At 39.5% G+C, this 18,452-nt stretch overlaps 1 protein-coding gene across 1 annotated transcript in view; it reads left to right on the top strand.

Annotated features, from left to right (window-relative positions):
• Nucleotides 1-18,452, top strand: part of Ano5 (anoctamin 5) — a 96,917-nt gene that overhangs the window by 29,394 nt on the left and 49,071 nt on the right. The window contains exons 6-9 of the mRNA XM_057756473.1: nucleotides 6,565-6,633; nucleotides 8,463-8,747; nucleotides 13,970-14,083; nucleotides 15,892-16,004. Of these exons, the coding sequence (XP_057612456.1) occupies nucleotides 6,565-6,633; nucleotides 8,463-8,747; nucleotides 13,970-14,083; nucleotides 15,892-16,004 (581 nt within the window). The remainder of the gene's footprint in view (nucleotides 1-6,564; nucleotides 6,634-8,462; nucleotides 8,748-13,969; nucleotides 14,084-15,891; nucleotides 16,005-18,452) is intronic.

The raw sequence follows: 18,452 nt of genomic DNA on the forward strand, positions 1-18,452 counted from the left end.
CTCATCCTTGGATAGTACTTGGATGGTGTGCAGAATACCTTCCTGAAGAGATACTCTATCTGCTAACTTAACATAACTTTTTAACAGTTTTTGATTGTCAAATTCAAAACTATGAATTCTTTCAGATAATTTTTCAGCACTCTTTATCATAGCTTGAACTTTTCTGTAAAATTAATAATATCCTTTTCAATGGTATTATTTTTTTAGCTAACTTTTGATTTTTGATGGTGTTCATTATTAGTCCATAAAGACTGTATCATTTCCAAAAGTACTTCATTCTTGGCTCTGTTATGATACCATTTTTAAAGGATATAATATAAAAAACAAAGGTAAGTCACATTGTTAAGTAAATGGATGCATCAGAAAAACAATATAAGCCCTGCAGAATATCTATGATATAATCGAAAGATTATTAAATTCCTTGATGGTGATATTTTCTACAATTATATAACTACCAAATTTATTTATTGATTGATTTATTAATCAAATGAACCTATGTTTGTTATGAGATCTCAGTAAATTGTTTTCTGGGAATATAAACCAGAAGCTGTTCAAGTCACAGCATAGTGGGGGGGTGGGGGAGTGTGCATGATCCTAGGAAATTGCCAAGTCACCATGCAGCAGGTCTCCCAAAGGGGTAGCTCTGCTCTGGAAGGGTTTTGGCAGAAAAAATACTTATTAGGTAAAATCATGCTAAGTGGGCAGGGATGGGAAACCTTTGGACATGGCCCTTTTGAGCCAGTTTTAGTAGGCATGGAGTTGGAATCCACATGAGTTCCAAATGAAGCACAATTAATAAAAGCTCAGGGTCAGAAACTGGAGTTCAACCTGAAGATCTGAAAAGCAAAACAGCCAGCCACTGGCTCTTACCTCAAACTCAGTCTTAAATGGCTATCCTGCCTCTCAGAATCTCAGAATGAGACTGTGTGTTGAGAGCTGTCTCTTCCCATTTTATAATCTTTTCTAGGGCAGGGATTAAAGGCATGCACCACAGGGATTAAAGCCATACACCACCAGATTTCTATGACAACTAGTGTGGCTACTGAGATTAAGGTGTGTGCTATTGTGGCTACTGGAATTAAAGGTGTGTGTTACTATAACCTGGTCTGTAAGGCTGACCAGTGGGACTGTTTTACTGTCAGATCTTCAAGCAGTCTTTATTTATTAAAATATAATTGAAATGCCATTATACTCCCTCTCTTCCTGCATCCACCCATCCATTTGTCCATCCATCCCTCTCTTACTTCCTTCTTTCCTTTTGTAAACCTTCTTTAGCAATTGTTGGTTATGGGATGTGTGACATTCTCATATTTGCCTATAACATGTTTTGATCATGCTCACCCATCTGTTCCTTTCTCCCTCTTCCACATCTTTATGTCCCCCTTTCACTCTCACACCCTCTTCACACCATGACAATACTTGTTTTGTTAGTCCAGCCTTCTTCCCTTAACACCATAATCTCCAGTTTCTGATGTATTCGTGACACAATTTCATTCTTCTCCATTATGTATATATCATTTGTCCTTGTCCACCACTCACTCCTCTGTTGTTGTAGTCAGTGTTGTATTGCTGTGAAAAGACACCATGACCACAACAACTCCTATAAAGGAAAACTTTTAATTGGGGCTTTCTTACAGTTTTAGAGGTTTAGTCCATTATCATCATAGCAGGGAGCATGGTAGCATGCAGGCTGAATGGTGCTGACGGAGTAGCTGAGAGTTCTGCATCTGGATCCACAGGCATGAAGAAGAGAGAGGGGGGGGAGGGGCGAGAGCTACTGGGCCTAGCTTAGGCTCTCAAAGTCATAAAAGCCACAGGAAGTGACACATATCCTTTAAGAAGGCCACCTAATTCTTCTAAGTAGTGCTACACCCTGATGACTAAGTACTCATATGAGTCTGTGGGGGCCATTATTATTCAAAGCAACACATCTGTTGATGAGCACCCAGGCTGGCTCACTCCATAATTTAGCTTATGTGATACAGCTGCAGTAGATGAGGTTCTGAAAGCATCTTTATAGTAACTGCTCCTTACCCCTCTTATCTTCATCCAGCTTAAGTCTGATAGTCAAAAATTGTTATCATTCTCATATACATGTCTCTATATCCCTTCCCTACATATTATTACTTATTTGCCAAAATATCTTTAAATAAAACCTTTAGTGTAGTACATACAAAGGTCCATGAACCCCAACCTCAAAGTCCATCTCCACATATAAAGCAATAGCCAAATCTCAGTTCTTGTCTTGCTTAACTAGTGTATTACTAAACATTTTCTAGAGTAGCAGAACTGATAGACTCTCTCTCTCTCTCTCTCTCTCTATATATATATATATATATATATATATATATATATATATATATGATAGAGTTGGATCAGTAGTTAAGAGCATGTACTGCCCTTGCAAAGGACATGACTTCAGTTCCCGACACACATGTGGGTCAGCTCACAAGTGCCTATCACTCCAGTCCCAGGACATTGATGCCCTCTTCAGGCCTCCACAGCCATGGTACTTACATGTACAAATACATACACAGAAACACAACATAATTTTTTAAAGATATAATGTATATTTTATAAATTAACTCCAAGAATATGTATATAAAAATTGAATAGACACATGCTTTCATCCATTGTTTTTTTAAGATCTATAAGAAGAAACCTCTCACAGTTAAAATTTTTCCTCACCTAAAATTTTCATTTTATTTTTCACACATTTTTTTCTTATGTAAATTGCTGCCCTTGTGCATCTTCTATTTCTCATCAAATCATTATTTTGTAACAATAAACATAATTAGATTGGTTGACATATTTTTCTCTTTAGCCATAATATTCTAAGATATAATTTTACGTTGAGTATTGATTAACATTACAGCTATGTGTATTTATGATTAAATGAGCACATATTTGATAGAACATCACTGATATTATACAAAATATAACCATAAAAATTTTAATGTAAGTAGCATGGATAACATAAATGCATTGATTGACAAGGTATAGGGACTAATCATTGTTTTCTTCATTTATGCATGATTAAGATCATTCCTAGAATCAAAAAGTTCCGGTCCAATTATGTTCTTTGTTCTTATACATCTTGGTGCAAAGTAAGGTGATTTGGATCAATAGGATGGAATTACTGAATTATAGATTTCTCAAAATCCCTGAATTTTGTGCAAGTAATTTTAAAAGGTGGATTGAGAGGTAGCTCAGTAGTTAAGGGCATTAGAAGCTCTTGTAGAAACATGTATGTGTGGTGCCCAGCATATAATTGGAGGCTCAGTACTGTCCATATCACCAGTCCTAGGAGCCCATATGTCCCCCTTTGTCCTTTGTCGGCACTCCACAAATATGGTGCACAGGCATAGATGCAGGCAAGATACTCACACATATCAAGGTTTATGTTGGGGTTAAGTCCCACTAAAACTCTCAGGATTCAAAAAGATTTGCTCTATCAGGCAAAAACCTGACTAATTAGGTCTGAGCATAAACAAAATAAATTAACTAACATAAATCTTTTCATCATATCCCATTTCTTCTTTCTATGTTCTCTCTAATCACACTGTTTCTTGTTCCTTGATGCTGTTGTTGTTCTTGCTGTTCTTGCTGCTCTTCCCCCTCACATGAGGTTTCCAGTTTATATAACCCACACAGGCATTAAGGATAGTATCAACATGCACTTCAGAATCATAAAGAAAAAATAGATAGAACCTGAAAAAGAAGCACTCCAAAAAAGGATGACACCATTCAGGAAGAGCCAGCATCCAAGGGGAAATACCTGACATTCCAAACCATTAGACAAGATCTGTAGACATTTCTGAGCCTTGGACTCCTCTCCCCTCACCCCAATCTCTATTGAGATAACCAGCTTTGGTAACATCCAGACCTGTTTGTCAGTAAGAGCTGAAAGGTTGTCTTCCTATCTTTTTAAAATCCCTATATGGTCTATCAGCAAAGGTAATTTTGGGGGACTGATTTTATGTAGATTTGACTATTAGACCCAAGAGTGGATGTTATCACTCTAAGGCCCCACGGGACAGTCATTCCATTGCCCATACAGGAGGGAACTACTTGCTGAGGTATTTTGGGAATGAATTCCATTTTGAAGGGGAGAAGATGCATAGCTTCACAAGGTTTCTGTAAAATTGACAGTGACTATCCAAAAGACAAGTGTTCCTGAAGCTCTACATGTCAGGTCCCCCACAAGTTGTACACTGTGGGTCTGTCTAAGAATCTGTCAGCTGTACACATACTGTATAGCACCCCTTGCTCCAACACATACACATAAAATAAAAATTAAGAGAATTTTTAAGAAATTTAGAACAATTTCATTAATTACAAAGCATTAAAGTTTAAAATAATGTTTAATGACCTGGAATTCACTCTTATTTCTGCCATCCGTTCTGTTGAACTCTTAGGGTGGGTGATTGTCTAAGTTACAAAAGTCATTGTCTTTGCAACTGGAGATCCAGTCACTCTGTTGGTGCTGAATGCAGCATTTTAAATTATTCTCCATTCCTACTGGATTTTTAATTTTGTTATATATTGAAGAAATATATTTAAGTCAAGATAGTTGAGCGGGGATGGTTTTTAGACTTAGTCCCATTCACATTAACACTGGAAGGAGAAAGGAAGCAGAGATTCCTTATTGTGCCTGCCAGAACTTCAATGTAAAGGAACCTACTAATCATAAATGACTCAATACATCCTAGTGAAGCCTTTCAAAGTTCAGTTTTCTGAACTGTTCACAATGAAGAATGGAAGAGGCTTTGTTCAGCAAGGCTTTGTGTAAATCTTACAGTAATTATTTGCAAGCCATGATTTGTGGTGAATCTTTACCTTCTTTCTCTAAGTGAAAGTCCTCTTGCTAGTCACGATCAAAAACCATGATGAGATTATGGCTTGCTGTGTCATGTAGAGGGATGCTATAAAATAGTCCCACACTACCTCAGAATTGAGATTAATAAAGAGTTCTTTATTTAGGGGAAGATTCACAGATCACAGTCCTGTGCATGAGCAGGGAACAGGAACTGAACCCAGAAGTTGAGTAAGGGAGGCCTCACAAGCTTTACATTTATATTTATAGTAAAAAGAGGCCATGCCCAAGTAGACTGGTATCTTAAAGGCTATTGACTGAAGGAGTTCTCACAGCACCTCCCCCTTTTGTCTAAATAAGAGAGTGCTAAGCCTAATACAAAACTATAGAATTAAAACAAGTATCAAGTATAAAAATTAGAATTACAACCAGCATAAACAATATCAAGCAAGAAACATATTCTTAATGTTTCAATAATTATCCTATCCTAAGGAGTCTAAGTCTTGTATTAGAAATGGCTTGGCTAAGTCATGAGAGGAAAATAACTACAACGATCCAGTCTTCAACCCCATTGAAAACCTGAGAAGGGAAATATTATTACTTGAGTAAACCGGAAGTTAATCAAGCAACTTTTAAAATATGCAATAAATGACAGAGACAACTGACTATCTGGGCAATCACCCACAGTCTCAATTGCAATGTTGGAGCAACCAACTTTGGTTAAGGCCTAGAGTAACTGACAGACCATTTTCGGAGGCAGGAAAGTTTTCAACCATCTTCCCCTGTCTTGGCAAGGTTTGATAGTCTTTTTTCTTGTATCCTGCTTGTTCTGCACAGACATTGTGCATTTTGTCAGTGGTCAAGGCATGGGCAGTTCTTTGCCCAAAGGCCAATTTTGCCAAGAAGAAAACAAGCTCAAAGTGGACTGTCTTCGGTGCTCAAGGTTCTCTCAGGAATAGATGGGTGCTGCCAGGAGCAATTGTGTCTGGCTCCAGATGTAGATGGATGCTATAAAGTAGTCCTATCTGAGAATTGATATAATAAAGGGTTCTTTATTTAAGGGTAGATATACAGATCACAGTTCTCTGCACAAGTGGGTAAGAGGATTCAAATCCAGTAGCCAAGAGAGAGGCTGTGCAAGCTTTACTTCTATATTTATAGTACAAGAGACCACGCCCAAGTAGGCTGATATCTTAAAGGCTATTGGCTGAAGGAGTTCCCAAAGCAGTGGCATTAGAATTATTTGTTTAAAGATCACTGATCTTTGTAATGTTGAGCCTGTACCAGCTAAGAGCCTGTGTGTCTCTGTCTCCAAGTTTCTCATACTGTCAAATCACTCAGTGAAAGTTTGTGTGTTTCATCAAATGTGAATCTTGTGAACCTTAGAGATTTTTCCTATTTTGTATTTCCAGAGTTTTGTCATTCATGGTATAGGTCAAAATAAGCCCATGACCTGAAGTCAGGAATGCTTTGTAGTGTATTTTTACATACAACCATGGAAGGTTCTAGAACTCTCTGGAAGCACAGCTTTGAGTCTGTCTAGCCCTTAATAAGCTGTCACCAAGGTTAGCCAGACATGTCAGCTAGCATAGAGTGTTAGCCTGTCCCTGTGCACTAACACAGAGAGTCACCCTGGCACTGCCCACAAACACAAGGGTTGGCCTGGCATTTTCAGCTACCATTTTCAGGCTGGCACTGTCCACTGAGGCAGAGTATCTGCAGCACCATTTCATTTATTTCTGCCATAGGAAAGAAGACGCGAGTTTGAACTAAATCTCAGGAAAACGGGTCTTGAGTTGGAAATTGAAGATAAAATGGTAACTATATTTGATAAATTATGCAAGGATTTTATTTTAAGTGGGTTTTTCTCCTATTCATGTATTTGGCTAGATAGATAGTGGGTTTGGAGCAATACATAAATCTTTTGGCTACAGAAATATGCATGGAGACAAGACACCCTGCATTTTCACAGGTCAGTAGTCAGTGAAGCTTCTTAAAATGCGTAAAATGCGCAGGAGCATAGGAAGTCGAAGAAAGGTCAATCTGTAAAGTGTTTGCCATACAAATTTCACCCAGAAACCATATAAAACTCTGGATATGGCAATATGTTCTTATAATAACAACTGTGGTAAACAAGTGGGCCCCTGGGACATAGTGTCCATCGAGTCTACCCTCATTGGTGAGCCCCAGTCCCAGTGAAAGACCATCTCAGAGCAAACAAGCAAACAAGGTGGATGACTCCTATGGAGCTACATACAAGACTGACTTCAGTCACAAACATCCACACACTACATATGCAATATCAGACACATGAGTGCATGCACGCGTGCACGCGCGCACACACACACACACACATACACACATGTCTTCCACTAAGGGTATAGAAAGATGAGTCACTTTGTTTACATAGCTGTTTTACCTTGATGGTGCCTGTCACATTGCACACTGGGCCTGGCTGTCTTGCAGGATAACCACTATTTAACCCATGGTACTCTGTTCATGAATAGGTAACATTATTTCATTCTGTAACTGTATTCATGTTTATTATTGCTTCTCTACAATTACCTTTAAAGTTGTGTTTAAGCCCTACTTAAGATCACATTCTATCTGTGACTCTTCTGAAATCCTCCAACTTTGTTTTAATTTTCTAACTATTATTTCTCATCAGTTTTTACTGATACAATCAATGAATGTATGTAATACAACACAATATATAACTTACTTTCCTTTGTAGTGGACCTTCAGGTTGGATCTATGAAGGAACTATGGAAGAAGAGTGGGAATATCTAACAGCATGCATATAATATAATGTAATGTAGTACAATGTAATATAATATGATATAATAAATTTTAATAACCTCACTGATTATCGAAACAAAATCCTGAGATGACGCTCATCAAAAACTTTTATAGTGTCTAGAATTATATATATATATCGCTGTGAATCAGTCTAGTGCTGAGTGAACTAGACACACTAAAGTATATAATAGATGATATTGAGTATATTTATGCTAGTATAGCCATAAACCTGAAGTATATTTCAAACAAAATTCTCTCTCAGTCTCCATGTGTCTTTGTAGCATTCCTCCTTGTGGCATGCATATATACACATGTATATAATATATAAGTGTTAATTTCTATGTTAGTACATGTCTTAATTTCTTTTCTTTCACTATGATAAGATACCATGGCCAAGGCAACTTATAAAACAAAGTTTTGGGGTGAGCAATGATTTCAGAGGTTTAGAATATGTGAAGGAGAAGCACTTTGTAGAGGCAGGAACAGTTGAGAGATTCCATCTTGATCCATGACAGGAGGAAGAGAATAAGACACTGGACCTGAAGTATGCATTTGAAACTTCAAGGTTTCAGTGACACACTTCCTCCAACAAATCCACAGCTTCTCATCCTTCTCAAATAATTCCACTACCTAGGGACAAAGCACTCAAACGTATGAACCTATGGAAGCTATTCTCCTTCAAACCACCATAGTATGTACACACACATAAACATCTTAGAGGAATCTCATTTCTTAAAAGTTTTGCTTAAAAATTGAATAAATTGAAAATTTATTTTCATCATTGAGAATTTGAGATTTGCTTTCTTTTATCTTTAACTTTCTTTCACTCTGTCTCTTTTTTATGCAGAACTCTGAAGATGGAAAAACCTTTTTTGTGAAGATCCACGCCCCATGGGAGGTCCTAGTCACTTATGCTGAAGTGCTGGGAATCAAGATGCCTATTAAGTTGAGTGACATCCCACGACCAAAGTACACACCTCTGAGGTACATGCTTGGGCCTGTGAAGCTCCCAGCCACTGTGAAGTACCCTCACCCTGAGTATTTCACTGCCCAGTTCAGCAGACATCGTCAGGAGCTCTTCCTCATTGAAGACGAGGCCACTTTCTTTCCATCTTCAGCGAGAAACAGAATTGTAAGTGGTGAAGGCTTTGGACACCTCTCTCCATGTGTGCTGTGTAAGACTCTGTTCTTATGGGATTGTGCAGGCTCAAAGCTAAGCACTCAGGGTTTTCCTAGGCACGGCAAATATAACCATCTTACAGGATTATGCAGGGATGGAGTCTGTTAGATCCAGTTTTAACTTGTTAAAATCCCTATTCCTCAAATATTATTTAAGAGCAGGTGATTGATAGTAGATACAATAGTATAGGAGGAATAACATAACTCCAGAACAGCCTATCACTGACAGCCCAAGGACTTGTGCATTATATCATCATTGTAAATTGATTCCGTGACTTAAAATTGGATTTTATAAATTTAACATCAGAATATTGATCAGTTTAATTCAGTTTGAATAGTTTAATTTTTTTATATATAGATAGGCTTCAAGGAGCCTCGGACATTTTCTCCCCAATTAAATCATCCTCAGGTTTGTCAACAACATTTCTTCTCCTTCCGTAGTCCTAGGTCTTGTACATTGCTGACTGGAAGCCCCAGACACCACTGTTTCCTTGTGTTGGGTTGAGATCACATACATTTCTTATGTTACCCTGAAACTTAAGTGAATTCATCTGCAAAGAGCTTTGAACAACACTTAAAATACAGCAACTGCTCAGTGGGAAAGAGCTCTCATTCTCATTAGACATCTGATTTCAGAAGAACAAAGACCATGTTGGTCTTGCCTTTGTATTTTGTGTGTCTGTGTGTGTGTGTGCATGTGCACACATGTGTGTGATTTAATTATACCATCTGATTCCCAGCCACTACAGACCTATTTGCTCTTGAGACCCACACATTCTCTGCTTATAAGTAGAAGATACGGCACATTCAATTTTCTTACTAGTTTTTTTTTAAAAAAAAATATTTATTTATTATGTGTACAATATTCTGTCTGTGTGTATGTCTGCAGGCCAGAAGAGGGCACCAGACCTCATTACAAATGGTTGTGAGCCACCATGTGGTTGCTGGGAATTGAACTCAGGACCTTTGGAAGAGCAGGCAATCTTCCAAAGCCATCTCTCCAGCCCTCTTACTAGTTCTTAAACCATTATTTTTATTTAAATTTACAGAGATATCAAACAGATGTAGCTACTAAAATTTTGGTACGATGCAAACTGAATATGAACTGGGGAAGGACATTTTTATTTTCCCAGCAGAATTAAAAGATACAAAGGCCTACATGTCAAACCAGCACCTTTCAGGGAATAGGGAGGTGCTGCTGTTGTATCAGAAAGCTTCTTTTCAAGCCGTAATGTTGCTGTTTCCTAAATAAGTAACTTCTCTGGAAGCAGAGATCCTATTACTGTCCTGTGCTGGAATGAAAATGTAGTCAGTAACTTGTTCTCTATTGTTCTAATTATATTCTGGTAATGACTGAGGATGCTACTAATTGCCGAGCGCCAGCCTAATGTATACAAAGTGCTAGATTTAGGCTTTATCCCACCTTCTACAAAGATGGACCAAGAGACTGTTCAGCAAAGGAAGGTCGCTGCTATTCCTTCACCTCATCCTTTGCTGCTCATTGTCGCTTGTAAACTTTGCCAGCGTGTTTTTTAAGTGGGAGTATGGGCTCCCTTCCTTCTATAGCACAGAAACACCATGCTCACCGTTTAAAAGGCTGATGTAGAAAGAGTCCCTTCCTTCCTGCCCCACTCAGCATTTTAATCTGTGTATGGACACAATGAATAAATCTCTGTATCATCATACTAGGACAGACCCTCATATTTGAAATCATCTTCCCAAACACCACAATAAGAAATTATATATGCATGCATGTGACACACATATATAATGTTCAATCGAGAGTCCCCATGACGCATATGTATGTGCACACCATCGTAATAGAAAAAGTATGGAATTTTTGATATAGATTTAACCATCTGTATAGGTGGGAAAGCTTACACAGTTAACATGAGTTCTGAATTGAATCTCTGTTCAATGTATCTGCATGGAAAGAGAAACCGATAAGAAATTTTCTGTCACTTTGGTCATAAGGACAGACCTGACTTTCAGAGCACACTAAAGGGAGGGCACCAGCTTCCTGTCCATCTGTGGTGGACACATTTCATTGCTATAGTACATGCTTGTGCCACTTGGCTGAGATTCAGTGACACCATGTTTTCTGAATATTGGTGGAACCCTGCCTTGGGAAGCTCTAGAAACAACACTTCCCCAACTGGACATAACACTTTTATTTCTCCATGTGTCTATGTGACTGTTAGAATCCTTCCTGAATATCACAAATAGACCATTGTGGAGTGGACTTGCTGGGCCTGGTATTTCATACCTGGAATACAGGCCCTTCAAAGGCTGAAGCAGGAATCCCACCATTAAGTGTGGGACCAGCCTGGACTATGCAGTGAGCTCCAGCCAGTTCTGAGAAATAAAGTTAAGACCCTATCTCAAAACAAATAAGCAAATAAATAAATCCATGAAGATAATAATCTTGCACACATACAAAAGCTGAAGAGGTAGATAATGTTGGATATATTTTGACTATTCCCTTAACTATCATTCCCCTTCATCTCTCTAGCACTCCCTACGATCCCTTCTCCCTGAGACAAAACACCATGAAAATTAGTCCAGGCATACAATGTCGCATTGACCTCTGTGTGATCAAGTTAAAGTTCCTTAGTTTGAATCAAAAGCCAGGAGTGAGAAAACTTCATAAGAGAGATTTGTGAAATGCTGAGGATGACCAGCTGCTCGGCCACTTGTGCCAGTCAGTCAAATCTTGGACACCGAGGAGACATTCCTGAAGGAAATTGAAAGTGTATTGCAGTTGACAGACATCCAGTAAGACAGCTTTTTCAGCCTTGTGGCTGAACCTTTTGGGGTGTGTGTGGCGGCGTAAATGAATGTAGACAGATTATATAGATATATACAGCTTTAATAAGGAAATAGACTTACAGGACCACAGGTTCCCGCGGAGAACAGGAAAAGTGGAGCAAAAGAAAAGGGCTGCTGGGATCACGCCCGGCAGATTTATCCGTAAACATTAGCCCGAGGCGAACACGCCCCCAATGGGTGGGGCTATATCCCTACAGGTGTGGATAGATCAAACCTTTAAGCCAACATTACCTTACAGCAAACCTAATGTGGGTTTAGACCCTACCCGCAGTCTGTGAAGCCAGGGCGATGTGAAGAAACTGCTGCAGAAGACCTCGACAACTGTGAAGATGGTTTCTGGGGGTTTACACGAAGACTCTATCTCCTGCACACCTGGGTGCACAGCAGAAGTCACAAAGAAGGAGCTACAGCTTGCTGTCTACAAGATCTGGGTCAGGGAACTGGTGACAGTGGCTGTGCTCTTAGCAGATTCTCAGTGTAGATGCAGAAGTTTCCTGTCAGACCCGAGGGGTCCTCTTTCCCCCAGGCCTGTTGGCCACCATGTGGAGAGGGGAAAGAAGCAGATTGGGCAGCAGAAATCTTTGGTGGCCCTTGAGCACGAATAGAGACAGTCCTCTGGGAGACAGATTTCTGTCTATCAGCTCAACTTTATTCCAGATTTAAGGAATATATAGGACTGGGGAGCCTGGGAACAAACTTACTTTGCATTAAGTGGCATCTCCTAACACAGGCTTTGCATGTGACAGTAGGGTCCTATAGCGAGCTCCTAGTGCAAGTCTTCTTAGTCGGGGTCTGTGCTCAGTGTCAAGATAAGGATGACTCAGGCATCTGACTTAGAGACACCTTGAAGTTAAGGTCAGTCCTTCAGGCCCACACACATTCTCCAGATAAGGCTGGGTGGAGAACAGGAAGCTTTACTGGAGAGAAAGAGTTCCGTGCTGTGGAGCTGATGAGTAATCTGCCAGGCCACAGGGAGGCTGTGACCTCAACCAGCCAGCAGTGTCCTCTAACATCAGAAGATGCCCTCTAGGACTTCCCTGTAGGAGTGGAGAGACTGACTTCAGAGCATCAAAGGGCAGGATGATGCTTTTGCTAGGGGCCCAGGCAGTGGACAACTTTAAATTGAAACCCATGCTCACATGGCATTGTGAAAATTCTAGTGCATATTAGAACTAGAGCATCTATCTCCCTCTGTATCCTATAACAGGACAACAAAGCCCAGAGGGCAGCACATCTACCTAAACTGAACATGCTAACCCACAGATGGGGTGTACTTTGCAGGAAACAACTTCTCTTGTTACTTCAGGAAGCACACAGCTCCCTGGCACTCAAGCTGAGAAGCATAATGGCTTTTCTCCATGCTGCAAGCATGACCTCCATTCTTCAGCCCATGGATCACTGGTTTCGGGTCCTTTGATGCAGCAAATGTGTTCGTGTTTTGTACGGCTCTAACTGACAGAGATAGTGACTGTTATGATGAAATGAAAATCTTCTAGAAATGATTCACGATCCTAGATGTCATTAAAATATTCACAACTCATTGGAGGAGATCAAGTATGAAAACTATGAAGAGCTTGCAAGGAGTTGATTTCAATATGAATGAAGGGCACAAGATTTCAGGGGCAAAAGAAGCTGCAGATGTAAGCTGCAGGTGGGCCAGAACTAGGTTAAGCTTGAAGACAGGTCTAACAAGATCACCAGGAGTTTTAGGGTAAAAGCCCCACCATCTAGGCTCTAGGTGTCTCAAGGACTGAGCTTGACCGACAGTCCCAGTATGATAAACTACATAACGTCTGGCAAAGGCCCCTCTATATCATCAGAGTGATAGGCTGAAGAAATACTGAAACCAACCTGGCCACGTATCAATTTAGTCCCCTATTTCTCCAAGTGAACTATTAATAATGGCACTTGAAACACCGATTCTAGTAAAAATTTATGGCATGGGAGTTTCTCAGAGGTATTTTATACAAGAGAAGAAAATTAAATGATGATTCATGCACCCTTGGCCCCAAACAAGGCAATGGAGTATTGTCAGAACCCAGGAATAAAACTCCTGCCAATTCCATCTAGCGCCTCAATCTATGGCCTCTCACGGTCCGTGAAGAAAAGCATTTTTCTGTAGTCAGGGCCTGTGTCCACTCAGAGTAGACACTGAGCACTTGCGATTATCAAAGTGTGAAAAGTTTGAAGTTCTGCAAGGTGCTGAAGCGTCTTCACATTTAACTTAGGTTTACTGTCTTATCCCCTGCATTTTTACCTCAAATATTCAACATATTGAAGTCCCTGCATACTTGTGTGCTGTAGGTGGAATTCATAAACTGACTTCTTCTGGTACCTACCTGGCAGGTTTACTATATTCTGTCACGATGCCCTTTTGGAGTTGAAGAGGGGAAGAAAAAGATTGGAATCGAAAGATTACTAAACTCCAACACTTACTTATCTGCCTACCCACTCCACGATGTGAGTATCAGCCACCTTCACAATTCAGAGCCCATTTCCGATCTCAGTCACAGCCTGCCTTCCCGAGGGATCGAACAATAGTCCAACATTTTTCCTTTTTTTTTTTTTTTTTTTTCAAACTGCTTAGTTCTCCTAGGCAAAGGGAAAACATCCAGACTCCTTGCTTCCAACCTGAGGAGTGCACTCGCGGGGCTAAAGTGCATTCAATGCCTTATTAAGCTGGCATTTCTAATGAAAAGTACTTTTAATGATCGTTTGTATTTGCACACAGTATTTTCTTTAGGATCGATTCTTGAATTATTATATATCTGGGTGACACATTACTCAGAAAGTTCTATCCCGTCTTTACTCATAGATTTTGAATCTTTTAATGAGTAAATGCACTCATGTTTATCCATCCAATAGAGAGGTGGATTCAATCACAGGGAAAGTATTTTGCTAGCTATTATTTTCACACAACCATAAATCCAAGTTCAGAGATCAGGACTGCCTAGAAAAGAAGCAGATGTTTAGTGCATTCCTAGGAATTCCTCTAGTGCCTGGTTTTTGCTAGACCCACAGTGGCTCCCTCAATCAAAACATCTCCAAGATCCTCTCTACCTCTCCTCCCACCCAAATCCATACCCTTTCTCTCTTTCTCTCTCTCTCTCTCTCTCTCTCTCTCTCTCTAAAAGTGATTTTTGAAGGCCTGCAGCCAAACTTTTCCACATGGCTTAAACTGCAACCAATCATTCAACAGTATGAAAGATGACTTTAAGTTGGTTCTGCAAGAATGACTGTGATCTGATTCCTGTAGGCTGCAACAGCAATTTCATAGAAACATTTTCCCCTTTTAACACACCTGTGATCCTTTAACATAAAGGAGGCAAACTTTCCACCCTCCTATAATGCCTCCCACCCCAAGATGTCCATAGTCTTCTGGAGAAAAACAGTGTGGGGGTTCCAGTCAAGAGACCAATATAAGCTATACTTAGGAAGATATATGCTATACTTAGGAAGATATATGCTATACTTAGGAAGATCCTGTTAGAGTAATGCACATATTGCCAGGCATTTTTGTTAATCTTTACATACAAAGGCGATTATGCTTTGAAGACTTTGAGGATTTTATTTACCTGAAGGACATTGATTTTTTTTTTAGCCCATTGCCCTGTTATAAATCCAGTACCTGCTGTGGTCCCAGGGTATTTTAAGCTGTGCGTCCAGCCTTTCGGCACAGCTTCCCCTGCTCATTGGAAATCAGTGGCACTGAGCTGTCTTTAGGAGGATCTGGACTTCACCATCTTTGACATCTCTCAACTTTGAAGTGCTGGGCTTTCTCTCGTGTGCTTTTTAGAGAGGTGATTTACACCAGCCCCAAACACCACCTTCGGGACACCGTCTTCAATTTTCACTCGCTAAAAGTCAGTGGCATTACCTACAGAACAACGAAATTCTTGAATTTGTAGGGTATAAAATGTCACTTTTTATCATCAACCTTCACTTGTGTTAAACTTGAAGCTGGGTACTCATGCACACTGTGCTCAGTCATTCTCTTCTCCGCAGTTCTCATGTCCACATAATGCTCTAACAGTTTATCAGCTGTTGTGTAAATGGCACTTCATTTCCTGGGCCAGATTAATAAATAAATCACCCTGACTGTGGTTTCTTAGGAAAATGTTAGCAAATGACTCTATATGACTGGAGTAAGAATTAGAAGTCAATCAGCAAAAGATGCTATCAGTTTTGTCCATCTGTCCAGAGAGGCTCCCTCCCCACCATCTGGGTCTCTCATGTTCTCCTCTTACACTCTCCTTGACTGTGCACAGGGCCAGTATTGGAAGCCATCCAGGACTCCTCACATCAATGAGAGGTACACCCTTCACCAGAACTGGGCTCGCTTTTCCTACTTTTACAAGGAGCAGCCTTTAGATTTGATTCGGTAAGTCATTGTGCATCATGACCACAGGAGACCTTGCTCAGTGCCCTTGCTACCCACTGTGTTTCCCAGCCCCTCTCTTTACTATTGATTGTTCATTTGGAAGAAGATACTTGTTGCCACCATCTAGGAAAGGAAGGATGTAGCATGACTATTAAGGGTCAGGACCTACCTAGCTTTTAGCTAAGCTGTAATCAGTCTAGTTCCTGCCTTGTACAAGCAGCTCCCACTTGGTCATGGTACTGAAATGCTGTGTGGTGCATCTTGTAATGTGGCAATGATGCTTTATTTTCCTTTGAAAATATAATATGATATGTCTACATTTTAGTTTAAGTATATACACAAAGTTCATTTTCTTCCCTAGTAGAAGAATTTAGAATACAGGAGAAACTGGTCTGTGAGTTTGGATGTGTTCATCTCAGAGATCTGTAAAGATATTGGTTCTACAACTCAATCTTTTTAACATGCTTGCAATCAATGCAAATAGGTGACAGAATCAAAGGATATATGTGGATTTTTTTTAATTATTTTTTATTTTTCTGTGTATCTGGAATTGTTTCCAAACAGGAACAATAATAAAAACGAAAGCTCATAAATAGACTTACATATGATAACGATTTGATTTTCAGCAAAGGGAACTAAGAAGTCCATGTGAGAAGAGGCAGTGTAAGAGTAAATGACCCTGGTGCAGGTGATGAACACACAAGATGACAACAAAAATGCAGCCATGAATGCGGGCAGGGGCTGTAAAATTGGGATGGAAATCAGAAAGGAAAGTTAATGGTACACATATGAGATTGCCAAAGAACGAACAAATAAAATGGATGAAAAGTAAGATGAGGGACATGGTTGCAGCCAAGTGTTAAAATGCTTGCTTAGTATGAAAGTTACACATGCTCAAAGGTTTAGTTGTTAGCCTGTGTTTTTAAATTTATTAATCAAGTGCACAGTTTAGTAAAAAAAAAAAAAAAAAAAAACGCTTTTTATGCATCTTCATTTTATAAACAATAAATTCTCATTCGATCCCATTTAGGAAATAACTCAACAATTTCCTACATTGAAACTATTTTAATAAAAAGTATAGGTCTACAGGCCTTTTAGGAGTTTAATATCAAGAAATATTATTCTTGAAATTTGAAAGGGAGATGAAAGTGATCATTTTAAATTAGTCACAAAGGTCATCAAAGTAACTAACCATGACCTGATTTGAATAAAGTCCCACTCAGTGAGAAGGAACCCATGCTCAACACTGCCTAAATGGCCAAGAGCCTGAGATTAGATAGGCCGGGAACCTAGGGGAAAACTAACTACTACTACTGTTCTGCTAAAGGAACACAGCAAAAAAAATGACTCCTAAAGGCATTTGCTGAACTCATAGACCAGTGTCTTACTTGGCCGTCATCAGGGAAGCTCCCTCCTGCAACAGACGAAACAAATTCAGAGACTCACAACTGGACAATGTGAGAGACCTTGAAACACTCAGTCCAAAATAGAGTGTCTCCCTCAAATCCCTCCCCTCAGGACTCAAGGAACTCTGAAGAGACACAGAGATTGTAGAAACCAGAGTGGGTGGTGAACACCAAGAAAACATGGTCTTCTAAACACAACAGAACACGTATGAATTCAGAGACTATGGCAACCTACAGAAGGCCTGCACAGGGCTGCCCCAGATAAGGTCCAAGAGTTGACATGGGACACAAGTCCCCATCCCTAACCTAGAACTTATATCCAATTGTATCAATTATATCACAAAAAATAGTTTCTTCTAAAAGAGTTTCACTGGGTTTACAAACCATACTTAAGGGCAGGCCCCAGGCTTGGCAATAAGTGGCCAACACAGAAAAAAAAAATGAGCTCTACTGTGTTTTGGGAGGGTTTTAGTCATGCAATGTTTTGACAGCATTTTTTACTGTTAGATTATTTATTTTTACTGTACAGGTCTTTTGTTGATAAGTTATGGTTTCTGAATTTGTTTTTATGAATATTCTGTATGTGCGTCAATGTCTACAGGTGTCTCTTATGCTTTTCCTTTGGCTTTTTTCCCTGTTTTTTGCTATTCTGGATTGTTTTTACTTTATCTTATTATTATTTAGATGCCTGTTTGTATTCACACAAACACACACAGAGAGAGAGAGAGAGAGAGAGAGAGAGAGAGAGAGAGGAGAGAGAGAACATGGAAAGGTGTGTATTTGGGTGTGTATGGAGGTAGGGAAGATCTGGAAGGAGTTGGGAGAAGAGAGCCATAATCAAAATATACTATATGGAAAAAATTCTATTTCCAATAAAGAAAAAAAGAGATTCCATAAAAGAAAAACAAGACAAAAATCCAGGTTTTCAAGATATCCAGTTTCTTCATAAATTCCTAAGAATTCTTGTGTTTGTAGCAACTGTATCTCCTAAGATGGATTCTGTGAAGTTTAGGGAAAAAATATAAAAATATAGGTAGCAAAA

The sequence above is a fragment of the Chionomys nivalis genome, chromosome 23 (assembly GCF_950005125.1).
Source record: "Chionomys nivalis chromosome 23, mChiNiv1.1, whole genome shotgun sequence".
NCBI classification, from domain to species: domain Eukaryota; kingdom Metazoa; phylum Chordata; class Mammalia; order Rodentia; family Cricetidae; genus Chionomys; species Chionomys nivalis.